Raw genomic sequence first — 27,299 nt, 5'->3', positions numbered from 1 at the left:
CTAGAAGAGGGGAGAATTATTTCTAAAGGAAAAGTTAATCTTTGACTTATTTTTGAAAATCAGCATGCATATGAATTAGTTCATGAGCAAAGAAGAAGTGGATACCAGATGTCCTTCTGCATTGGATTATCCCCTTCAAGTGAGGTTTACAAATGTAGTATGGTAAATTTTCTGTACTCATATTTTGGGCCAATGAAGTCATATTGAAAATGGGCATATACGTTTGTACTTGAAATCAATATATTCATCAGAGCTTCTTAAAAAGCATCCCAACCTTGTTCAAGCTTGCAAACTACACAAGCAAACTGTAGCATGATTATTTAAAAAAAAAATCGTCATTACACAAAGGTAGCACAGATCATTATCTTACATACATTTGCACAAAAGGACAATCTGTGAAGTCAGTAACTCTTATAATATATGGTGGGTTCCCTTTCCATGGACTCTGATTTTTGTTTTAAACGAATAAGTATTTTGATGTCTATATTCTTTTTGGTCTTCCTTGCTGCTCTTAGGGTAGGATATGTGGATACAAAGATCAATAAAACATTTTTTATGCCCTCAGTAACAGATGCTCATGAAGGATGTGCTGAGTGAATTGATGCAGGCAGGTAAAAGAGGACAACCGATGTAGTCTGGCAAGGAAGAGATATCTGTAACTCCTTGAATCCAGGATCTATGACAGAATTATAGTTCATCTTTTCCATCCTGTTTCTCATAAAAAAGAAGAGTTAATATAGTGGCACAAGCAATAAAATGGTCAGAGTCTTTAAACTGAGTTTGGAATAGCACTGCCCTAAAAAAGAGTATTAATGGTTCCAGGACTGAGAAAATGAGGTGAACTCATTGACTGTCAGAATAAACCAAGGAGTTGACCACATCAATAAATTGTAAAAAGTTCTTGTAGCACTTCGAGAAACAGAGACATTTGGTAGTTGGCCTCTACTGACATTAGCTAAACACAGTCTGTCAACATATTGTAGAGATTCCTCAACAGTGACAAATAAAAGAGGGATGTCACAACTGGCACTAGCTGCACCATTGGGAGTTTCTGGTCCAGTGTCCTCCTGGCCCTTATTTTTATGGCTGCATATAACAGATCTCCTACTTACTTCAATGGGGGGGAGGGAGTAAAGTAATGAACTATCTCAGTTCAGGGAGAAGGGGGTAATCGGTACGTTTTTAGTCAGCTTTCTCACTGCTATGACTAAAAGACCTGACAAGAACTATTAGAGGAGAATAAGTTTATTTTGGTGCTCATGGTTTCAGAGGTCTCAGTCCATAGACAGCTGACTCCATTGGTCTGGGCTTAAGATGAGGCAGAACATTATGGCAGAATAATGTGCTGGAGGAAGGCATCTCAGGAAATGACAATCAGAAAACAGAGAGCCTTTGCTCATGAGGGACAAAATATACACCCCAAAACTGTGCCCACCTCCTCCTCCTCCAATGATCCACCTCCTCCAGTCACACCCTACCTGCCTACAGTTACCACCGAGTTAATCCATTCACATGGATTAATTCATCAGTTAAATCAAGGCTTATATAACCCAATCATATCACTTCTAAACTTTCTTGCATTGCCTCACACATAAGTTTTGGGAGGGTACCTCATATCTAAACCATAATAGTATATATATATATATATATATATATATATACATATATAGAGTATATGTATATATATACTATTATGGTATATATATAGTATATATAGTTTAAAAAGAAAAATAGTTCTGAATTGCAATATAATCAATATATAGAAATCATTATAACATAAATCTTAAGGGAAAGCATCCATATTTTACTCCAAAATGGTACAGTTGGTTTGCCAAAATAGTAGCAATGATTTAAAAAAAAAATCTTTTCTGTGCTCTATCACAATACCTGAGAAAACTGGTCTCTCTGCATGGCTTTCTGCAGCCATAAAACTTTGAACTGCTTTATGCATTGCCTGGATATTAAGACTTTTTTCATGTATATGTGTCCTACTTTTCCCATCCTAGTAAAGATTTACAAAAGGATGTGGTTTCTCCTTTCCTTATTTCTTCCTTCTGTGTTTTTGCCTTCTCTTCTGTCTCTCCAGTTTTTGTTCCACTTTTCCCCTTACTTAGCCTCTCACGGGGTTGTCTCAATTCATGTCTTTATCTTTATTTACTACCCCATCCCCTACCCTGAACCCTGTGGTTGTCTTATAACCTTAGAGCTTTACTGATTCCAAGGAAGAGCATTCCCTGCACAAGAAGCAGTAAGAACTGGTTTTGGATGGTGGGTGAAGTTGATTTTAGCTTCTTTTTTTTTCAGTGCATCTCTGTGGGGCACAGAACCCCGTGGGGAGATGGAAGTACTGCCATTTACCCAGAGCAGGAAAAGAATGGCAGTTCTGGGAACCACAGAGTCAGGGACCACATCTGATCTCAGAGGCTGGAATACAGAGGTAGGAAAAGAGCTCCTTGTAAATGAACCAGGCAGCCAAGATCAGGTCCACCTTCAGAGCCATGAATCTACCATAGCAGCAAAGGAAGTGCCTTGGGGAAGGTGTATACTTTAGACCTCAAGAGCTGTAATCTTTGGGACGTCAGCTCTGGGAAGGCTTTGAATGACTTTAAATGATCATAATAATTGAAGATATAAATACTTACCTCTGACCCAGGACCACTGATGGTCAGTGGCCCTAGATTGGCAAAACTCCTTTCTTTAGTGGGCATTTATCACCCCACTGCTGCCAGGTTACAGGATGCAGTGCTGTGCACATCCAACATTCCTGCTGAGCTTCTGGCCAAGAGCTGGCATGGCACCCAGTGACCTGGTATCAGTGTTTATAAACAAAAAGGCAAAAGATATATATCTATGAATGACTAGATTTCTGTCAATAGAAAATAACCAAATTAGACCTAGATCCTATTATGGAGCAAACACAACCAGAGCTCTTGAAGAAATCCAGGAAGGAGAACATCAGAAAGGGAAGAATGACATTATGTGTGATGGAGTGGAACTGCATGACATTTGATGTGAATATTGAACGTAATGAGCTGTTGCCATATGTCCAGAGCTAAAGTGATCACTGCCTGGCCTATAGCCCCTGACTAACCCAGAGGTCACACACAGACAAATCCTGTGGTCACTAAGCTTCCAGCGGCTCTCTTTGGAAGGAGCCATAGCAGTATGTTCAGCCAGGTGGCAGGCAGCCCAGAAGGACCAAAAGTGAACTTCTCTGGAGTGGCCCCCAGTCAGTGAAGGTGGGAATTGGTGGATAAGTGCCTCAACTCCCCTGCTCCTTGAGGAGATAATTCTAAGGTGTGAGCTTTAGTTTCTCAGAAGGGCCCAGGTGGACAGAGCCTCAGCTGCCCATAGCAAGTAATCTACCATTACTACCTCCCTCCCTTTCTGTCTTGCTTCCCACTACCTCATGTTACTTCCTGGGACTAGACTTTTTCCCCCATAGAGGGAAAAAAAAACTAGCAACTTGAATCAAAATCCTTGATTGGGGGAAATAAAACTAAAACCAACTTGAGGTCTGAAAAATATGCATCTGTTTAATCCCTTGCATATCTGGCTTCCCGCTAGACTCAGCTCTTCTTAGAAAGGGTTTCTGTGGTTTTGTTCCCATCAAATCCTATGTTATCAGTCTTTAAATATCCACTGAATAAGTAAATGAAGAACCTGAAAATGTCCATTTAAGCCCCCATACTTTCCATCTTATAAGCAACATAATTGGGTTATTGGGTAAAAGCAAACTGGTGAGAACTATTAGGGTTAATGAAAAGTGGTACTTACTTTTTCAAGATGTCATTTTAGCATAATGAGAAGCAAAGGTGACTGCACAGTCTAGGCTTACCAAGAGTTCACTAAGGGATTAGCTTGCCCACAACACATGTGCATCTGCATGCAAACATTCACACACACACACACACACACACACACACACACACACAGTGACAATGATACTACCCAAAAAGTGAAGGAACACCACCCAGCACAGGCAGATTGCCTTTCATTCCACAAAAAACCATACAGCAAAACCCTTAAACACCCTTTGAGAGAAATTTGATTAGCTGCTGTCCAAGTGGAAAAATGTCTGAGACCCAATGTTGAAAGATAGTAACTCCAAACATTTCTATCTCTTATTTCTCCCTCCCTTTTGTATTTTCCTATCTTTTTTTACCACTCCCCCAAATTAACTACATCTTTAATAATAAGTCAAAGAATGTTTCAATATCAGTCATTCTAATTAAGTAAATTAGAATTCTAATTCTAATCACTAATTCAGTCTTACATAATACTATTTTTATATAATCATTTTTTGAGGTAAAGGCCATAATGTTTCATCAGGGTAGAAGGTGGAGCTCTTGAGTGCTAGAGATATTCCTGTGCAGTCATTCTGAGAAGAGGCAGCTTCTGGGACAAGACGAAAAGCCTGGGGAAAAGGCTATGAACGAAACAAAGAAAAAAGCTTGTTGTTTTCTCTGTGCCAGGTACAGACAGATACTCAAAGCATTAGGATGCATAGTGGACTCCTGGTTGATAGGGGTTTGGGGGTAAAGTGGAGAATGGGTCAAATCAATAGGATAAGTCTGGGTAGCACTGGTGCTGGCACAGGGAGACAGGTCAGGGAGTGGCAGGCTCTGTAGAGTGACAATGTACAGCCTCTACAACTATTAGCGGTCACTTCCTCTGTGCTCTATTTCCTCTCCAGGATGACCTAACCCTCAGGGAATTTTCTTTCAAACTTCACAGTATGGTCTTAGCTAGAGGGGATGAACAGACAGGATTAATGTAGGGCAAGTGATGCCCAAATCTCCAAACCGTGAGTTGTGTTAAGAGGACAAGCAGAAGAGTCTTAATAAGGTGGGGTGGGGACACAGGGGACCAATTCCTACAGAAAGCAGCACATTGGGAAAATGTTTACAAATAAAATCCTCCCTCTGGTCATTGATTCCCAGGTCCTCTCATTTTATGGACATTTCATAAAACGCCTCAATTCTATGCAATGGCAATCTGTTCTATACGATGTTGAGGTCACCTGAAAGGATCCCCTGGAGCAGGCTAGCAAGAACTGACCTCTCTCACCCCTCAGGGTCCATTGCAAATATTGCCCCGTCATTTTTCATCTACCAAACTACTTGGCAGGAAGGAACAAATACTGTTTATTGATTATGGTGCTGGCTCATTGTAACGAAGGAGGTTAATGATTTGTTCATTTTAACTACCATGATGTGTTTGCATTCATCCTTATGGTCCAGGAGCAAATTTTAAGGCATTTAAATTTTCAAGCATTTACTTAAATTTCTTCTGGATCTCAGCATGTGAAAACATAATTCATCAATCTGCAAATTCTTTTCTGCTATTTGGATATCATCTTGTTGGACAGTGCCTTTTAAGATAAAACTGTTAGGCTTAATCAGTGTGCGTTAGGTTCTAAGTCTCCTCCACATCAGTTTCTGGAGCCCCCCTCTCCATACCAACCAAAATAGCCTGCACACAGATTATCAAATGCATCGAAAATGGAATATAGAATGACACTGTTCATGAAATTTTGATCTTGGGGCAGTTTTCTGAAAAAGCTCTTGTATACTGATAGTCCAGGTATCTTGACCTTCAGGGAACATGAGACACACCCGTGCAGCCAGCCCTTGACCTAATTCAGTTGAGTCCCAGAGCTGACATTATTTATGGAAACGAAAGCAGTTGGTTGGATGAATGCCCAGGGGCCTTGGCATTGTAGGTACTTAAATAAATCAAATGATCCAAAAAACTAGCATTATGTGAGACCTCCACTTGAACTGCCACCTCCCCCCACCATGCCCACTGGTAAATCCAAAGGGGAGGGAAGACCCTCATTCATTATAAGGAGGATCAGGGCTAGGGAGAAGGATTGAGCCCAGCCAGGCATGCCTGGTGTTCAGTGACATGGAGACCTTGGAATATCACAGTAGATGGCAGAAAGAGACAATGCTCCCCAGAATGAAAAATTCTGCTTAGATAATTTCTGGTGCAAACCTAGCTTCTAGAATCCAAGCTCCTCCTCAGGACATTGCCCTGAAGCTTTATGAAGCATACTTACATTTTTAATCAGATTTTGGTTTTACTTTTTCTGTCATTTTATTAAACAGCTTTACCCCCGTGGCTTGATTTTCAAAAATCTGGTTATCCTGCAGTCTCAAACACTTCTCAGAAATTTGCCCTCAGGAAAAATAAATTCTACTTCAACATATTGAAGAAATGCTAACTCTGCCATCTAAAAAAGTTAGGATAAAGACAAAAAGACCTAATTGAATATTGACTAAATTAAAGCTATCTTTTTATTCCTTAATTTAACATTGTTTCTTAGAGCAAGTTTAAGCAGTCTAGCCACTGTTCCATTAGACTGCCAGCAAGATCAGCAGAAAGTTAGAAATGCTGCATTAGGACATTTGGATCAGAAGTCTCCAAAACTAGAACCATATTTGTCTGCTGGTTCAATATGGATGCTTGGAGAGACCAGGGAACATTATTATATCAATTATCACAATAGCTGAAGATGCAGAAAGTTACAACTAAAATACATCAGGATGGACTGCACTTCCTCAGGAGTCAATTAGAATGAATATATATATATATATATTCATTCATTCATTCTTCTAATTTCCTTTCCCAGTCAGGGTAACTCTGGACCTGTAGCCTCTTGATCCACTTCAGGACCAAGCATTGATTTGAAAACTAACACTATGGTAGTCACACAGGAAGAGCAAGCCCTCTGGGCTGCCTCCTCTCTTAACTTTTTTGTGTCTCTGTGGATTCTGTCCTTCTATGAGTGTGGCCCCACTGTGCAGAGCACTGGAACAAAGAGTGTTTCCCATAACACTTACTTTCAAAAGTTTCAAGTCACTGAGAACCTGACAGCTGCGCCTTCATGGCCTTGATAGTTGACATTTAAATGCCGATGAAATAAATTTGATGCTAGGGAAGGTTGAGGTATGAAAGTGAGAAGAGAGACCAGGAGAGAAAAATGTCCCCATATGGCCACATTGACCAACCAATCATACAATTCAGCCCTTGCATGCCTACTTTTAAGGGAAATTTCCCTGCCTAGCTTCTATGTAAAGAGGGAGCACCTGGGACCCATGTTGCCTTACCCGTGAATCATGCAACCACCCCCTACGGAGTCAGGATTCCCTGGAGCTGGATAACCAATCTAAAGGCAGCACAGGGGCCCGAGGGAATGGAAATGACTTACAACAAGAAGCTCTGAGCAAATCAAATTGTACAGTAGGAGTAAATGCAGAAATGTTGTAAGATAGATAGAAGTGATAGAGCCCAGAGAGGCAGAGTCATGAGGGATTCAAACATCTCAATAAGCAGAAACTACACCAGAGAGAGCATCAGGGAAGCAGTTCCCACGAGGAGGGATAAGATGAGAAGACACACACAAAAAAAATTGAAAACTCATATTGAAGGTATTGCAAGCTCTCCTACCTTTGAGGATTCCGAATCCCAGTGGATTTTTAGTTCCAGTCTCATCACTGGCTAATCCAGGTTCTATAGGCCTGGCTCCTGTTCTGCTGAGAACTCAACTTGTGGCTGAAAAACTTATTTTCTTTTTTTCCTCCTCATACAAAAACCAAGACTCAGATAAGCTAGGTTAATGCTTTTCTGGTGGGCCTATTACAGTCTCCTTGTGTGACAAGCATCAAGGACGTGTAGGAACACTTGAGATGAATTTACTTTTAACTGTCAAGTGTGATAGAACTGGTACCCATCAGCATCTGAGATTCAGGCAAAAGAAGGATAATTAAACCCAGCCTTTCAAATAAGCGGTGTTGCAAAGGTTACAAAACACTGCAGTGTTGCCAAACTTGGTGAAATCAATTTCCATTTTGTTGCAGTATGTGTCATGCAGAGATTGCTGAAACCAACAAAATGAAAAGCATTAATAATTGGTATTAATAGCTTGTATAAATTAATTTGCTTATTTGCCTAAAAGAAAATTAGCTAAACAATTCATTAAATGGAAGCCCTGTACATTAGATAATATAAAGCAGATCTTATTGTTTTTTAAAAAAAATGAGGCATTTGAAGTTAAGCAAATCCTATCAGTTAAGTGAGATTCTCCTGGTTAAGAAAATAAGCCAGTTTAGTGAGGTACAGTAGGGGCATTTTAGTGACTTTAAATAACACAGGGAATATAGAAAGTAGTGCAATAAACATAACTGATTGACTAAAATTAAATGGAGCCAATACAAGTTCAAATTTCAAGTTTGCCTCATTTGCTGACTACCAAATACTTAAAAGAGTCATTGTGTGATACTCCTGCAAATGCTGAAGAGGCAAAAGAGGAATAAATAGTGAACACAAATAGGAAATCCCAGAGCAGTGAGGTCAAGTGTTTTGCATAAAGTATTTCATGAATTCAGTTCAACCGGTATTCGCTGCTGGCCAAAGCTCTGGTTTTCCTGCTCTTGGTCCCATTACATGGAGGTCAGTGCATAGTGGGAGGTAGAAAAGCCAGAGAGTTAAAGACCCTCTGTGCCCAGTCATGAGTTTATGTCACATGCCCAGGTCATATTCAGTTCTTCAAAGACTACATCACAAATTTGAGAAGCATTAGACTTTAGGCTGCATCTTCTATTCTCCATCTCCTCTGTTTGGTTTTATTAAGTAGCTGCTCCCTACAAAAGACAAATGTATCAAAAGTCAGCCACAATAATGCAATCTTACATATCTTTTATAAAAAGACAAGACTTTGGTTACATGGGGTCAAAAAGGAAATGGGGAAGAACCCAATGGGATCATATATGAGGTTACAAAGCCATTTCCTAGAGCCATTTTATAAATAATTCACCTTCACACTGACCGACTACCACAGAGATCTGCAAATGTTACATTCAGCAGAACCACAAGGAGTAAAGGCAGTTCCCACTCACCAACCTTGTCCCCAGAGCCCACTCTGGGCCAAGTGTCTGGTGTGTTAAGACATAAGTCATTCAAACCCTGGCTTTTATAAACCTTAGGACAAAGCTAGCAGCTAAAGCTCCCCAAGGTAACCCATTCCACTAAACTTGACTCTCACCTCCCTCCATTTTTAGGGTGCTGCTGAACCAGCAGAGATTCTAAGAGAGCAAGCATTGGGAAGTCCCTTTCAGATGCAGTATTTTTTTTAACCACGCTGTGAAGATCTCAGATTATACTTCCCCTCACGGCACAGCAGGCTTCTCTGAGTAAAAGAAGTAAATGCTCATTAAGATTCTGTGGGTGCACCCTGGGAACTGCATCCTATATACCACGGTTCTGTCCTTGCATCGTTAGCACAAATACTTATCCACATCTGACAAGAGACATCAAACCACTTCAGGTAATTGCATTTCTAGACCGGTGGATAATGAAACAGGGAAGATTTGGCCTTGCCCCTTACTTTGCTCAAAAAGTAGATAAGTAGCATTATTACTTTTTTCCTCCCCAATAATCAGTCCAGAAAGTTTTGTCTAAAAACTATTTTCTCCCTATGAACTGTACGTATTGACCGTGTTCCTTTGTTGGCAGTATGCACTTTGTCATTTATCATGGATTATCTTTCCACTTAATTAAACTTACTTTTAGCTTTTGAAACTTTGCATTAGAAAGAAATACACAGATGTCATGTAGAATTATTCCGCTAATCTATTATATCAGTCAAATGACTGCTCTCCACCCCCAGGTTGTTAAAGATGAGACATTGTCACAAGTATAATAAAATCTTTTTCTTATGTTTCTTCAAATTCCTGAATTTTTAAAGCCAGGTAAGCATAAAAGTACAAGCTCTTGCAAAGAAAAGTACTTCCAAAAGCAATGGTAGACCCTTGGATCTAAATTAATTACAAGAAAAGATCCACAGAAAGGATGTGGCTTTATCTAAATTGGGCAAAATACTGCATTGTTCTTTAGTTTTCTTTTCCACTTAGTGATATCTTCATTTTATTTTTTGGCTAAGATAAGAAAGTACATCCCTTGAGGATCTGTCCAGATCCCTAAGATATACTCAGTCCCTTATATGAATTCTGGTCTAAATTCATTAGTTAAAATGAGAATATATACCTAACAGGACCCATCTCAGACTCCAGATTAATTTCATATTAAATCTAGAATCTGTTATCTAGAGATAACTGTTATCTAGAGATGAACAGATGACTGACTACATCAAAGGATATATGGAAACAAGAAAAAATTATCTGGAAGAGAGTGCCTTCTTGATTGGCTTATGGTAGAGTCCTAAGGAGTAATGGGCATGTGTTGGATTAAAATAGGGGCACTCAATAGTCAACAAACATAAGAAAAAACAAACAAACAAACAAGGAAAAAGTATTTGAAGCATCAACTCCCCCACTTTTTTTTTTCCCCCTTCCTGTAGTTCTGGAGATAAACCCAGGTCCTCATGACTAGCTCTACTACTGAGTAATCTCCCCAGCCCAAAGCTTTCCCCTTTTAAGGCAGTTTCTACATTTTGTATCTCCACTCAGCAAGAAGTCTGTGTGGGACAGAGCCTCGGGCTTGGAGCAGTGTTTCTGAAGATTTAAGGTTCATTCATTCAGCATGCATTTATTAAGTACCCTAGGACATGCTGTGTGTTCCAGGAGTCAGTGGATCTGAAATACATTCAATTTTGCAGGTTTCTCTTCATATCTCTCAACATTTGTAAGGCAGTGTTGGCTACAGGTGTATTCTGTGGAACCCAGATTCTCCATGGAGAGAATGTTCTTTCATGGAATAATTTGGGAGGGGCTGTATACTCACTCCATCCCTTGGGGATTTACAATGCACATTAATCAAAAGATTGCAGGGTGGAATTGCAGGCAAGGGAATGTCCCTATTGGGCTCTGCTTCCAGTTGGCTATGTGCTTAGGGCAAGTCCATACAGTTCTGGAAGGTTTGGCTCTCTTATCACCCATGATGGCATTGCCTCAGTTACCCGAACAGCTGCCTCCTCACCCAGCCTCACGCTGTGGAAATCTGCAGCTGACATTTCCTGCCTCTTTTCTGATTTCCTGTTTTATTTGAGTCTCTATCCTCCACCATGGACCACACATCCCTCAGGGGACATTGAGCTACTTTTGGCTGTAGTAAGCCAAGGGTGACCACATCATTCTTGTTTGCTATCTGCCAGGACCTGGGTGAAGATCTTCTGTTCTTGGGCTGTGCCTAGAGCAACCCTCTGACTATTCTTCTGGACAATGGGTAGACACTATGGCACAACTGTGGCCTTCTGGCTGTCAAAGGACACAAGGGAGGTGACAGGAAAAAGAACAGAAGGAGCTCGAAGCACTGATTAAGGCCACCTTGAAGCCTACTCTTCCTTAAGACTTCCTATTGTGTGAACTAAGAAATTCCTCTACACCAATTTGATTGGGATTCTGTTACTTAAGAGTCAAAGTCATCTTTGCACTCAACGAAAGACGTCTTCCTTGGCTGGGGACCATCAGAAACCTTATCAGAACCTGCCTCCAGGAACTGCTTGTCTCACATTGCCTAGCCTCTTTTGAAAAATGTTAGCCCTGGCTCTGATTTTGAACCTGTGCTCGGCCTCTGTGGGCTGGCTTACTTGGTCATTTGCTCTGCTTTGCTTCTCACTGCCTCTCTCAGCATGACCTCTAGGGACATCAGCCAATACTCAAAACCTCGGATGTCCTACTTGCCTGGAAGAGGCCCCAACTCCCTTCTCAGAGCTCCCATGTGTACCAGGACTCTCAGGATGATTCTTGACTTGGCACCCTTGCCAAGCCACAGTATCCTCTAGTCTATTCCCAGCCTCTTCGCTAGGACTGATTTCCACAAACCAAGCAAGTCCTTGTATAGAGGTGAAGGAGATGACGCTATCGGCATAGAACCCATAGCCTATACTGAAGCCCTAGATTATTGTTTCTAAAACTGATGCCCCAGGCCTTCCAGTATCAGAATCACTGAGATCAGAATCAGAGGCTTGTTTAAAAAATGCAGGTTCCCAGGCTTGCTACATAGTAACCCTGGCATTGAACCACAGACTATTTTTCACAGTCCAAACCATGGTTATCTCATACTCTGGATCACCCCAAAGTCAACTCAGCTTTCAACCTCAGCATCTGATGAAACAGAGGCCAAGTCAAAGGAGGAGTTGGGAGGAGTTGGGAAGGAACAAGAATTATGAAGAGGAAGGGAGAAGGGGAGTGTGAGAGAAAGAAGCTAGACTGTTGCAGATGGACAGCAGAGGAACTATGGCTAAAGGCAGACTCATTTTATGACAGCCATTTGTTTCCCACTTCCTTTGACACTCACCTTTGTGTGTCTACTAGCCTTCTTCTTCTAGCATGATTTGTACCCAGACAGCCAGTGTGACAATGTAACCCTCTACAAATCATAGAGTCAACAACAAAGAATGAGAGGGAAAAAAATGCCCCAGATCCAAAGGTCAGAGCAAACTTTTGTTAGCTGGAAATCTACATGCCACAAAAATGTTGCCTAGGGGTTGATTCATTTCACAAATGTGAAGTATGTTCTCTGATTCCACGCCACGCCTTCCCTCTCAATTCCATGCCACTCCATAATTGCTCATTTCATGATTTTTAAGTTCTTTCCCACCTTCTTCCCATTTCTTATGAAATATATTTATCCAGCAATAGACACGATAGAATGCAGATCAAACGGAAGTAATGCCTGTAATTTCTGACTGCTAACTTCACTCAGAATTGAACTTAGGAAGAGTTTAGGCATTGATGGGGGGAAAATAATTATTAGGTAACATTGTTTTTTTCCAAAAAAAATGATTTATGGATTGGAATTCAAACCTTATTCCACAATGTAGATCTGTTCAAAATGGATCTTCAACAGGCCATCCTTAGTAATACTCCTCATATTCATATCCATAGCCTCTTTTATAAAAGAAAATCTACATGTTCCTCTTCTTTCCTGTCCCACTACTCCAACTGTCATTAGACATTTTGACACCAAACTATTTCTCATTTTCTTGCTCACTAGGGACAAATTTAGTCTGTGTTCTTGGATACCTGGCCATTTCATGTCCCTGTGCAGTGAACCTTAAAAAAAAATCTGTGAAATGGACTCCAATAATTGCATTTATTTTTGGATTCTAGTTTTTAAGTTACATTGCAGAGACCATCAAGTCAATTTAACATGCACAGAGCTTTTGAAACTCAAAGATAAGAGGTTGTACCCTGGGTCTTCTGGTCACCAACATCACCCCCATCTTTGATTGTTCTGTTTGGTGGCTCCCACAGTAACTGTGTATCAGAATCAGCTGAGGGATTTTAAAAATAAAGACTTGATATCTCAACCCAGAAATAAAGAATCTGACTTTCTGGGATTGGGGCCCAGGAGCGAGTGAGCAAGTGAGCTTGCTTGCTTGCTTGCTTGCTTGCTTTCCTTCCTCTCTCTTTTCTTTATTTTCCTTTCCTTTCCATCCTTCTCTCTCTCCCTCACTCATTTTTCCCCTTTCCTTCCTTCCTTCCTTTCTTTCTATAGGCTCCCCAGGTGATTCTCATGCAGCCTCCAAGTACCCATTCACTGAAGGCATCTGGGAAGCATTTCTCTGGTTTGAACTTGTACATGCAACATAAGCACCTGGAGGCCTTAATAGCAGACTGAACCCTCAAAGTTTCTGATCAATGGGTCTAGGATGAAGCTTGTAAATCTGTATTTCTAACAAGTTTCCAGGTGTTGCTGATGGCTGGTCTCTCTACCCGGAGGATTATGCCTCTAACCCAGACAGCTTGTGCATAGATTTATTATTCACTAGCATTTCTATTTTGTGGTCAAAGACTGTGCTTCTGAAGAAGGAATATCCTCGGGTCAGAGATAACGCATCTGGCTGAGCAATATAATCACTTGGAGCTTTTTTATTTTTTTAATTTAATATTCAATTATTGAGGTTAAGCTTGGGCTTCATCTCAGATCTGCTGAATCAACATTTCCAGATTCCCTGGGAGTTTTTTGTTTTGTTTTGTTTTGAAGTTACCCAGAAGATTCTGATTTATGACAAGGATTTGAAGCCATTTCCTTAGATGAGCCAAACTTTTGAGTTCATGAATAACTTATAAGAAAAAGTTATTTGTTGTTTATCAGAAACTCAAATGTAATGGGGCATCCCATGTTTTTATTTGCAAATGTGGCACTCCCTGCTCACTCAGCTGTCTTTGCCAGGAGTGTCTTTCCTCTCTGTGCTCCCTCCTTCCCTCACATATCCCTGTTTTAAATGCTTAAGGGAATGGAGGTGAGCAAAACTCATACAAATGTGATATGTGAGGCGAAGAAGAGAAAATTAAGATGTTTCCTCAGGAAAGAAAACACACACACACACACACACACACACACACACAAATTCATTAATCTAGACAGCAGAAACAAAATCAGAAAAAAAAAATTTACAGTCTGCTAATGGTTTTTTACCAGACAATTCGTCAATTACACAGTCAAAAGAAACCCTGGGGAACAAAAAGACACCAAAGATGCTATTAAAATGTTCCAAGTGAAGCTGTATATAATTAATTTCAAACAAGCATAAGCTATGAAAACACAAATGCTTCAAGGTGCTGAGTGAAAAATGGGATAAATCTACATCAGCCTCAAAATCAGTGCTTCCAGGTGAGTTTAAGTTTAGGCCAGAGACAGAGAGAGACTGTTGTCTGCTCCCTCCCTGTTTTATGGGAAGCTAAAGAGTCTTCAGACGAGACGCTCCCAGAGCATCAAGGACAAGAAGAGACAGATAAAGACCATCCCTTCACATCATCACCAACTACCAGCACACGGAACTGAATAAATGAAACATCAATCAAAACAGAGGAGAAAAATGCACTGATGCAGAAGGCACAGAAAACAAAGGGAGATCTAGTAATTGCCCAGGCTGATTAACCACCTTAGCACCAGGGTCTCTGTAAAGAAAGCATTTTCTTCTTAATCAGTCTTAACTTCTCATAGGTTAGAGAAGTTAAGACTGATTAAGAGCTAGATGAAAAGAACTAGATGGTAAGACTTTTAGATTATCCAAACCACGTAGTCTCTGTACATCAACATAATGCAATGGTGCTCTTGTAACATGAAAACAGACACAGATGACACATTAAAAAAAATGGGTGTGTTGTGTTCTAATAAAACTTTATTAACAAAAAATAGGTGGTGGATTGGATTTGGTTTATGGGCCACAGTTTGCCAACCCATGTCACAGTGAGTCCATGTGGCAAGGATAACATTATTACTGGGTTCTACAGAGCATCCAGTATTCAAATGGTGCGTGTTTAGTGAGGGACCATAAAACATTCCATTAACTCATCACTATACAGACAAGGGAAGAGTGTTTAAAGATCATCCCAAAGTGTGACAGTAGGAAGCCTGAAGGCAGAAACAGTAGAAGAAGTTATGTGAAATTCTAGGGCTGTGTTATAAAAGGGAAAGAAAAGAAGGCAATGAGACCAAACATTTCAGCCCATGTTTAAAGAGGTTCTATTGATGGATCTCACATCCAGAGAAAATGAGGTGACTGGACAGGGGAGAGGGCCCTCCTGCCATTCCCTCTGACTGGGACTCTTTAAGCTACCTCTGCAGAGGGTACATCCTGTATGATAATGTTATCCCCCTTAATTAGGGTGGTTTTTTTTTTTTTTGACCATCTCAATTCACCAAGTTTGCATCTAGCTTCCACAGAAGAGTCCTTTCTGAAAAAGAAAGAGAAATGGAGCCACTTTGGCATAGAATTTTATTCTCTAAGCCAGCATATGTCACCCATGGTGTACCTCCAAGTCCATCAAGAAACACACAGCATGCATTTACATGGTAAAACGGAACAGCTTTATTCCCCCCTCCCACTTCACAATTGGCAAATGGATTTCATATTATTTCAAATGGAAGTTTTCTTCCTACAGTTGCCTTTCTCATTGACAACTACTGTTGGTGGGTGCTGCAGCTTGGACCTTGCATGTCCTCTGAGGGCCCAAGTGTTAAAGGCTTGGTCCCCAGCCTGTGGTGCTTTGGGGAGGTGATGGAGCCTTTGGAATGTAGGGCCTATTGGATTAGGCCACTTGGGGGTATGTCCTCAAAGAGGACTTCAGGACCCTCTACCTCTTTCGTTCATGTCCCCACCATGAGACAAGTGGCTTTTTGCTTTGCCACACACTCCCACCATGATGTGCTGCTTCACCACAAGCCCAAGATCAACAGGCCAAATCATTTATGAACATGAAACCTCCAAAATTGTGAACCAAAGTAAACCTTTCCTCTTTATAAGCTGATTATCTCAGGCATTTGTTACAGTAACAGAAAGCTAACCAACAGAGTAGGGAAACTGCTTTCTCGGTAGTAGAATTAGATTTCACAGAGAAACTTTGAGTTAATGACAGATACCAGAGGGTCTGACCCAGCAGCCTCTGAGGGTGTCAATGAGGTCAGGAGGGCCTTTCAGCTGAAGGCCTGGTCAGACTGGGACTGGCCAGGCCTCTGTAACTCATCAAAGATACTGGCAGGCTCATCCCTGCAGAATTTGCAGCACACAGCTCCCTTTGACCAGGAAGTCTGAAAGTTATACAGTCCTCTTGGTCCCTACCAAATCCCCATCCTCAGTGCTGGGACCTCATGCAGGAGCATTTTAGCAAAGCCTCTGCTTTGGGCTTCCAATGTGCACTCTTCACCAGGTACAAGAGTGTCTTCGCTCCAAAGTTCAGGATTCAAGCTGTTCTTGCCTTGTGCTTTAGAGGGCTAGTCTCTGCCTCTCTGAACAGTGGTGGCATCATAGCAATGGAAGCATGAAGACCCAAGCAAGTGCTGGAAGGTAGGGTGTGGGGGCACTGCTGCCAGATGTCCTCTGAGCATGCATGACAGCAAAGACTGCATTGGTGTGGTTGGTGGGCAATTCCACGTTGCAAATCATTCCTTCACAGCAAGACCTACACTCCTGTTACAAATAAACAAGAGATGGAAAATAGTGAATAACGGGAAGGGAGAAGGGGTAAAACACAGAAAAACAAAGGCTTCTTCAGCTCCATCGTAAGAGGACCATTAGCGGGCTATCCAGTCTGTGTATCACACAGGTCTTTGGGTTCCCTTCCTCTGCAAAGGATGAGGAGGGAAGAACCATCTTGAGAATCTTTTCCTCCTAACTATGATTTATCTTCATCAAACCCAATCATCATCAAGGCAGAGAGGTGGAAGGGAAATTGAATAAGACTGCTTGATTGAGTCACCAAATCTTTCTAAAGGTTTTAAGAGAAAACACTGAAGCAAAAGTGAAAGCTAGGAACCTTTTGGATTAGTCATTGATTTTCTTTCCCAGTGTTACTTGATAGGGGATAATAGTGACTCACTGTTTTCTATGCTCATATCTGATTCCTATCATTACTGTAGCAATAGTTTACTAATTGTGGCTCCTGAGTGGTTAAAAAACAAAGGGCTGGGTCCCTAAGAGCATGAGATATTTTCAGGGGAAGTAGTCTCCTATGGTAATACAAGTGTATGGTTGGCGCATGCCTTGACCTGAGAAACCCAATCATTCCTTATGGCTTCTGGAACAGTCAGGCAACACAAAGGCACAACCGCTAAGCATTCATGTCAGTGGTTTTCACCACAGGTTGCACATCAGGTTCACCTTGGGGCAATTTTGAAAAGATCTCAATGCCCATGACCTCTACTTAAGGTTCTGCTTAAATTGGTCTGAGGATGCTCCCTCACCACCCGACTAACAAACCCTACAACAGCCACCCAGGTAATCTTGGCGTCACCAAAGCCAACAACCACTAATGTTGGAATTATTTTCTGTGCTTATAAACTAAATTAAATTCTAAAACCTCATGAAATTAATATATGTTCAAATAATCTTTTCTCAAAAATTTCAAGATTCCAGGCATATAAAAGTATAAAATGCTCATTTAGAATCATAGAATGAGAAAATTAAAAAGATTAATTGATCCACAGTGTGTCTATAGTTCTTTGCATTAAACTGAGCCTAATCTTTCGACTCTTTCTCCTCTGAGCAGAAGCGGTGGGTGAGACAAGTTTCCCTTGGTACAAGGTATCACTATTTTCCTATTTCTACCTTCCTTTTTCCCTGTGCGGCATTCTTGGTGATTTCTGACCATGAACAAAACAGGTGAGCTGGGCTCTAGTGTTCATGGTTCTGTCACAGATGAGTTGCTCACAGGCTACCAGAGCTGGCTTTGGACCATTCACACCTGCCTACACACACATGATCTTACCGTATGTTCAGAATCTTGGCTGTGGTGGCACCCAACAAAATGACATTCACTTTTGGAGGCGCACTTTTTGGTGATGGAGGTACTTCTTCCATGGCTGGTGAAATGATGAACTGTCAAACAATACTGTGTATCTAGGTAAAGGAAAATAAAAAAGCAATCAAAACAAGGCAACTTCATTTTTCCACAATGCAAAAGAGACCTTTCAACAACTACTCTAGAAATGACCAATATTCATGATGAACCTTAAATTTGGGGCAAGAAATTTAATAGCAGTGAGCTCTAGAGTTTCTAGATAGATTTTTTTTTGCAATAACATGTGTTTCTAAAACACATATGTATACTGAAAAAGAATATAAATAGTCACCCATCCTTTGGTATACACTAAAGCTGAGAATAAACATGCAAACTTTTTACCAAACTTAGGGGTATGCTCATTGAAGATGCATGTTTGTGTCTCTAGTCCATCCCCCCTACTTTTGAAACACATGTTCTAAAACTCTAAGATGAAAATTGTAAGTATAAATGCAATAGGTCAGAATATCTATTTCTTCATCATTCAACATTTGTTTCTTATAGGTGATGAGGCGAATGAAAGTTAAAAGATGGGACTCCTGGGATAGGGAAGTAGCTCAGTGGTAGAGCACTTGTCTTGCATGCATGAGGTCCTGGGTTCAATCCCCAGCACATGGAGGGCAAAACTGAAAAAAAGATATTGCTTCCAATCCCATGTCAAGATCATCTTCCCTTCTCATCTAATTCTTACTCAAGTCCTTATACTCCCAAAGCGTTTCCTCATCAATGAATTTCCATTTTCTCTTCTTTTTAAATCAACTCTTCCTTTCTGCTTCTCATTTCTGCAGAAAGACTTCTGCATAGCATTATCCTTATAGCTTTAACCACAAACATTTTATTATTTAAAGTTCTTCTAAGAAAGTGGTTTCATTCACTACCCTAGGACTGCGCTGATTCTGTCTCTCTTCTATAACTACCTCAGGCCAAGGAAACTTTCTGACCAGGGATCACAACAACAACATCACTGAATAGGGGAGGGAGACTGGACTGAAGTTGAGAAGACTGGGTTTATGGAATAGCCTATCAAAAGTAAACTACTTGAAGGCTGCGGTTGTGACTCAGTGGTGGAGTGCTTGCCTAGCATGTGTGAGGCAGTGGGTTCAATCCTTGGCACCACCTAAAAATAAATAAAATAAAGGTCTAAAAAATATAATGACATTATTATTTTTTTAAAGTAAGCTACTTTAGAACCTTTGAGCCCATTTTATTTTTAGAAAAATAGTTAAGTGCACTGGCATTCTGATAATATTAACAATAGCAAACACATACTGGGCATGAACCATCAGCCAGGCACACAGACTTAACATCCTCATTTAGGTGAAGAAAATCAGGCACAATTTCTTGTCCACAGTAACAAAGGTAGAAAAATCACATAAAGGAAAAGCCACATAAGTAGAAAGGTCACATAGCTGAAAGATCACATACACGGAAGGTCACATAAGCAGAAAATTTACCCAGGTGGAAGGTCACACAGGTGGAGGGTAAGCTTCTAATGCAGCAGTTTCCTAGGATTTGCACTCTTAACATTAATATTAAGCTAGACGCTGCTACAAACTAGTGCTGCCCACAGAGTGCTCTGCAAGTGTGGCTGGCTTCTGGATTCAGAAAGAAAGGGGGAACTAACTGTTTTAGAGAAGGGATTTCAATTCATAGTCCAAACAAGGAGGAATTGAAAACCAGTAGCTGCATGCATTCATACACAATATCACACATGCAAAAAGCAGCCTCAACAAGTCAGCACTGAAGCCAGGGTAAATAAAACTAGAAATGCCATTCTTGTTGTATCCTGTTACATGGGAACCCTTTAACAACACTGACAGATCACAGAAGTGAAGCTGCAAGGAAAAAAAAGGAAACGTGAGATGACAAAGAGCAATAGCTGCAGGCCAGTTGGCCTCCCCAAATGGTTAACTATCACTCCCGTAAATAATGGCAAAGTGAAAAGGAAGAAACCATACTCTCAGATATAATTCCAGGTGGTTAGTATCTTTAGGACTTGACTGACATAACCATCAAGAAGGAGCTTCTATGCCATGCTGGAATGGAGGATCTTTCCATGCTGATCTCTAAGAGCCAGCTTTTCTGGACACAGCAGAACCAACTCTTCCACTTTCCCCATTTCTGAATTGTCTTGGTGGTCTCTGCAGCTTCCTGCTTTTTGTTTGCCCATGTTTCAATGGAGATGGAATTCTAAGACCTAGAAACAGTCACTTGTGTTCCTGGCTTGCATGCTAAAATGGCTTAAGTGAATGAATAATAGGATATGCCCAGACCTAGGAGACAGAGTTTTGGGTACAATTTGAAAAAATACACAGTCTGTAAAGAGAAGGCCTGAGAAGCTGGGCTCCAAGGCCCCCATGTACAACTATGCTAACCCTTCTACTTGGTTTTCAAGGAGATGGAAAGCAAATTGTTAAAGTATGATGCCTGCTCTCTGAAAGAAGGTAGGAGACATATCAACCAACCTTAGAGTTTGAAACAATTAAAAAATTTCCCTGGAAATGTAGAAATAAAGCACACAATCACTCTCTCTCTCTCTCTCTCTCTCTCTCTCTCTCTCTCTCTCTCACACACACACACACACACACACACTCACAAGCATGTGAGTTAAGGGCACTCATGCCACAGAAATGTCAAAGAACCCCAAGAAAAAATGTTCACAATTAATTATACTTGAAAAGGAATAATGAAAAATGTAGTCACAGATACATGACTAATTTACAGCACAAGATGCTCAGACCCCGTAGAAGTCTCCAGTGTATAGTATATAGTAATTATTGGTTCCACGCTATAAATAATAATGGTATAAAAATACCATATATAGAAATTCCCAAAGATCTAAGGTAATAGTAGACCCAAACTAGTAATCTCCAATTCTGGAAAAGTTTGGTTTTCTGTTTGTTTTTCTTAGCTGTTTACATCTGAAAACCTAAAAAGCAGTACACCCTGAAGTCTGAATCATCTGATATCCTTATAGCTCCATGTAGAGTTTTTAAATTCCAATTCTTCCACCAGACACTCTACTTGGTTTATTTCAAGTTCGTGTGTTTTAAATCATTCAACTTCCTACCTCCTCTGTTCCTACCAACCTAGTCCAAGTCCCCAATTTCTGCCTGATGACAACAATAGTCCCTACTTGGTGTCTCCTTCTATTCTGGACCCCAAACATCCATTCGCCACACAGCAGACAGAGCAATATTTTAAAAACAACCAGTATCATCACATCCTAGCTTAAAACTCTACTGTCCACCTATCCTGGTCACAGTGAAGCCCATATTCTATCAGAGAAAGAAGAACCTGTCCTGTCTGTGTCTCCCTCTCAGGTCCTTTGTCCATTCCCCACTACAACACATGGCCAGTGTCTTTTCTATTAATTGAAGAGGCCAAACCCACTTTTTCCCCTGGAAACCTTTGTATTGCCATTCCCTCTTCCTGACATGCTCTTCCAATAGATCCCTATGTGGCTGGTTTGGTTCAGTCATTCAGGTCTTAGTTCTAATGTACACTCATCCACACATTCTGTCCACAAATACTACTACTGAGGGCCTAATATGAATCAGGCACTGGATTAGGCACTGGGATGCATTAGTGAACTAAATAAACTAAAAGGAGATCCAAATGTTTGTTAAATGAATGAACAGAGTTTCCTAAGCATGGATGTGTCTCAAGAGGACAGAAATTTTCCTTTGCTTTAAGTCAGTTAAGTATGGCTTTTCTAAGGTATCATCAAGCATTTCTGAAATTGTTAGAATGCCTTAGTCAACACTGTGGTCTCTTCTCCCTGGTAAATACTGTTTATGAAATTCTTCCTCAAGGCAGACACAACTGCAAATTGAGGCTATGCTGCCGGTTTGTGAGTTCTCTCAGGATAGACCCTTAGAGGAAATCTCTGACTTCTATAGAACATCACCAGCCTGTTGCTGTGCTGATCCTTTACACAGGACATCTTTGCTCCAGGCAATTCAGGAGAGACCTAAAGGAAGTGACGTCACAGTCTTCCAAACTCAGCACACTTACTTTGTGGACACCATTTGTCTTCTGCCCATCGATTGCAGTTATAATTATCCCCTGCATTTTCACAGGTAAAACACTTGAAGCTATTTGGAAATGGTGTTGCTTTAAAAGAAAAAAAATGCAAAGTGAAATGATAAGGTTAAAAAAGACAAAAATTTCAAACATCGAATATGGTACAAAGTCAGCAACTTTTATGTTAGATGAAACAAAACTTATATGATGTCATCTTTACAAATTCCATGTCTAGGGAGTTGGATTTACCCATCAAGCTTTTGGCAATTTAAAAAAAATTTAAAAATACTTCCATGAATTTCCATTATAGAGTAACAAAAATGATTCCACAAGCCACTTTGAAAAGATCCATATCATTCTATTTTGATGTATAATTTGGGATAAGTGGGAGTTGAGGGTATGGGTGAGGGTGGTAGTGGTATTGGAACTAATAATGTGACCCACATATATCATCCCTGAAAAGAACTAGAGTCCAGATTAACCTCAGTTTGAATTCTGTCCTTTAAACTAATTAGTGTATAATTTTTAACTTCTAAGGCATAATATTTTATAATATTTATAATTATAAAAATAAAGATCCCTATGACTTGCAGAGGTATTGTGAGAATTAAATGGAACACTGCAATGAAAATCCTTTGTGGGGTCCCTAGTACATCAAGTCTTGCTAGTTTGCATCCATATGCACTCTATTACAGGTACAGTTATCCTCAAGGAAGTCACCTCATTTGACGTATGTCAATTGTCACAGCATTAGACCTTGACCAGGAAGGTAATATTTAATATAAGCCCTTACACACAGGCCAAAGCACTGTGGAAAGGAGAAATACTGAGTTGCTGACAATGTGAATTGAGCAAAATTAACATGTTCTTTTGTCATTATATCTTTTTGAAAAGTTTGCCTTTTATCTGGTTATTTTTAATTTTAAAATTTTTTTTAGTTGTTCTACTTAGTTGTAAATAATAGCAGAATGCATTTCAATTCGTCATATACGAATGGAGTGCAACATTTCAATTCTCTGGTTGTGCACGGTGTACCATTCATGCAATCATACATGTATCTAGCATGATGATGTCCATCTCATTCCACCATTTTTCTATCTTCATAACCCCTCCCCACCCTCCCCTTTGCCCAATCCAAAGTTCCTCCATTCTTCCCATGCATCCCCCCTATACTAATAGATCAGCATCCACTAATAAGAGAAAACATTTGGTCTTTAGTTTTTTGGGATTGGCTTGCTTCGCTTAGCATAATATTCTCCAACTCTATCCATTTACCTGCAAATGCCATAATTTTATTCTCTTTTAATGCTTAGTAATATTCCACTGTATATATATACCACAGTTTCTTTATCCATTCACCTATCTATTCATGAATGTCTAGGTTGGTTCCACAATTTAGCTGTTGTGAATTCAGCTGCTATAAACATTGGTGAGACTATGTCACTATAGTATGCTGATTTTACATCCTTTGGGTATAGACCAAGGAGTGGGATAGCTGGGTCAAATAGCAGTTCATTCCAAGTTTTCTGAGGAATCTCCACACTGCTTTCCAAAGTGGTTGCTGTTTTTGTTTTGTTTTGTTTTTTATGTGGTGCTGAGGATTGAATCCAGTGCCTCACCCATGCTAGGCAAGTGCTCTACCACTGAGCTACAACCCCAGCCCCTTATCTTATTATTTTAGTAGGAAAGAGGGAAAATAAAATAATTTGACATTTTTTGCATAGACCAGGGCATAGGGTCTGGGTAAAATTTTTAATTCTCCTGGTTTTGCAGAATAATGTAGGCAAGTAAAGGTAAACCCCAAACCATCCTAGTAACATAACCAGAAGTTAGGGTGAAAAGTAGAAGCAGTGGGTATTTAGGGTACATGGGGAGAATATGCATTGCTGTACAAAACACAAGCAAAATATCAAAGTTTCAGGAGACATGAAATTAAATACTGCAGATACATTTCAGTTTGGCCTATGCAAAAAGAATGTTATGCAGATATATAAAAATAATGACAGCCATTTTCACCTGTATGGGCTTAAAAATATTAATAGTCAATGCTAATGAATGAACAATTAGAGTATAAATTTGCACAATCCTTTATATTTAGTAATTCTAACTCTGGTAAAATCTATTCTAAGGTCATCAGCAAATTGAAAAGTACATTTAAAAAGATCTTCAATGGCAATTTCAATGAATTTAAATTGCTTGTATTTTTTAATGACATAAAGTATGGGGAAATGGTTAAATAAATAGCAGATCAGAAATATGAATTTTTAAAAGTAAAAGACATTAGAATATTTTAAATATATTCAAATTATAGCATAAAGAGTGAAAAACTAATGTAAGACTAAATTTGTGTAACATCAGTATGTCTCATATCTACATATATGGAAAATACTGAAAGAAAATATTTAAAAATGTAAAAAGGAGCACTTTTGAATTGTGGAATCATGAACAAATTTACTTTCTTCTGTATATTTCCTGTCTTTTTGAGATTTTCTACAATGAACATATATTTTTCTCTTTTTCTAGATTTTTTCTCATCAAAAAATTATAACAGTCTTTAAAATTTGGAAACTTGTAAATAATCTAGATTTACAAAAACCATGTGTCATGCATTTTACCTATTAATAAACAGGGATTAACAATGCATGGATGTATAACAAATGATAATTCAAGATACATGTGTAGTACATATGTGTATATGTATATATGTGAAGCATTTATATGTATACTGAGAGAAAAAGAGAACTAGATGACTGAGTGTCCTAAATAATAAAGAAAACACAGAGTAAAGAATAGTAATGATATAGATGTCACCTAAGTGTAGTATAAAGATAGTGGTTCTCACAACTGTCTGTTTATCAACAGTATCAGGAGACCTTTTCAAAAAAGAGAAAAGAAAAAATTCCACATCTCACCCCTTTGATTATCAAATCTCTCGAGAAGTGACCTGGGGATATATCATTTCCATCAAGATTCTGATAGTCCTCCAGATGGGGGAACCATAAACATTTACATGTATACACATAATTTTTTCTCTAATAAAGTTTGTATGAGAGAAGTTTTATTTGAAGAGGAAAAAGAAGGGGTGATGGTATATATTCATACAGACACATATACACATGTTTATATAAAATATATTAACATAAATTATCCTATAAGATGATATGCACTGTTAGCCTATTTTAAAACTATTAGTGAAAAGCTGAGTTTTATGTAATTCTTGCTAACTGTGATTATGCATAATGAAAATCCAGGTTATATTCATCTTCAAATATTTCAATTATTCTAATCTTTTTAAAACTGTTAATGACCACTTGAAAGAATAAATATATCATTTATGCAGAAACTTCTTGCAGCCAGTTTCTTCTCCAATGAAGAAATCAATAAAGAACACTGAATTTCCTCTGCTAAGCCATGATTAGGGACAATATTCAAAAGAATTTCTTAAACAAGAAAGCTTTTAAGACTTTAATAGGAAGCTAATTCATTTTATTTATTTATTTATTTATTTTTTGCTAATTCATTTTAAAGAAATGGAGAATATTTTTGTTACCATACCCTTACCCATGGAGTGGTTGAAACCTTTCTGTTTTATTCTAGATATAAATCAAGCATTTCCAGGAAAAAAAAAAAAAGCAAGGTGACAATGGATGGAAGTGGGGCTTCAAAGGACATTCTGATTCCCTCCCCAGTCATGAACTAACACGACAACCACTACTTACGGTCCAGAGGAGGCCTAACATTGTAGAAGTTGATGTTCTTGGCAGATGCCCAGTTTTCTGAGAGGATAAAGATGTGGACAACAGCCACAGCTACAGCGTGACAGAGGAGCAGCATCCTGACCTCATGGATTGAACAGGCCAAACTCATATGTCTATGATGAAAAGACAGATTATTTGAGTTTATTTATATTTTACTCATTAAAAATAAGAGGGTGTTTGCTTCTGTTTGAAAGACTCAATTATTCAATATATTTGAATATAATAGTTTCAATTTGAATTTGAATATAATTTAAACATTTATGTATTGTGTTTGGCTGGTACCTGCAACTAAACATTATTCTTTTGATCAGATGAAAGTTAAGTAATTACTGCCTTCTACTGGTCAGGCCTCTGCACTCACCATCTGAGTTTTAGCAGGATGCCCAGTAGCCTTTCAGGTTCAGGAAGACCAAGCAGCCCATACTGACCAGGTTATACCTATTTCATCACCTGAGTCTAGCTGGTTGACTTTGTGCTGAAACACCTGATCTCTCAAATTAACTATGGTTCCAGGCATGTTCCAATGAAGTCACAGGACTCCTCTTGGACCTGGAAGATGTGTGGGCAGCAGGAAAAGATACAACTTGGAGTCTAAAGGCTTCAATTTGGGGTTGGCTCTGCTGTTTATTAGCGGCCTGACCTTGGACAAGCTCTTTACATTCTATTAACCTCAATTTCCTCATCTGTAAAGTGGCTTAATAACACCGGACCTGCCCACACATTTGGGTAATTGTGAGCATCAAATACAGGTTCAGATAGGATCACAAAGGATTGTGAAAATAAAAGCCCTCATAATAAGAGTTCTGTAAAAATGTTGAAATATTAGAGCTCAATGACATTGGTTGAAATCCTTTTCTTCTTACAGAATCAACTATTCTCAGTGGATTTAGAAAAAAAATTTCAATGAAAAAAGGTTTAATCTCTGCATATATGTGTATAATTCTTCACATGAACAGGAAAATAACACTGGATTCTAAGGATTTTACTTCCCTCTCTTATGAATCAATTGGTTTTGCACATGAGCAATAATGCATAACCATGAAGATGGAATTGAATATTAGACAAAATGTAAGCACAACACAATGTCATCCCTGGAGATGGCTTTTGCTGTATAGAACTGAGTCATTAAGGATGTACTCAGTATTCAAAAAAGAATGAAAGGAAAAAAATAACCCTGGTGAGTAAATTTCAAAAATAATACAATAGTGTTAAATTTTATACACTGCATTTTAGATCAGAACATAATAAGATCTAGATATATAAA

At 39.3% G+C, this 27,299-nt stretch overlaps 1 protein-coding gene across 1 annotated transcript; it reads right to left on the bottom strand.

Moving 5' to 3' along the window:
* Positions 1-16,717: 16,717 nt before the first annotated feature.
* Positions 16,718-26,135, bottom strand: Lypd6b (LY6/PLAUR domain containing 6B). Its single transcript, XM_026389472.1, has 4 exons — positions 25,997-26,135; positions 22,269-22,367; positions 18,180-18,310; positions 16,718-16,882 (listed from the first exon to the last, which is right to left on the bottom strand). The coding sequence occupies exons 1-4, from the start codon at positions 26,109-26,111 to the stop codon at positions 16,718-16,720; spliced, it is 510 nt and encodes a 169-aa protein (XP_026245257.1). The 5' UTR covers positions 26,112-26,135.
* Between the last annotated feature and the right edge of the window lie 1,164 nt (positions 26,136-27,299).

This window comes from Urocitellus parryii, chromosome 1 (genome assembly GCF_045843805.1).
Source record: "Urocitellus parryii isolate mUroPar1 chromosome 1, mUroPar1.hap1, whole genome shotgun sequence".
Classification (NCBI taxonomy): Eukaryota; Metazoa; Chordata; class Mammalia; order Rodentia; family Sciuridae; genus Urocitellus; species Urocitellus parryii.
This window is presented reverse-complemented; position numbering and strand designations above follow the sequence as displayed.

Excerpts from the sequence above, each read along its gene's own strand:
- Lypd6b (XM_026389472.1), bottom strand. The coding sequence starts at position 26,111 with ATGCTGCTCCTCTGTCACGCTGTAGCTGTGGCTGTTGTCCACATCTTT. Across the intron at positions 22,368-25,996 it reads TGTTAGGCCTCCTCTGGACC|CAACACCATTTCCAAATAGC; the intron begins GTAAGTAGTGGT and ends TTTCTTTTAAAG. Across the intron at positions 16,883-18,179 it reads GCCAAGATTCTGAACATACG|GAGTGTAGGTCTTGCTGTGA; the intron begins GTAAGATCATGT and ends TATTTGTAACAG.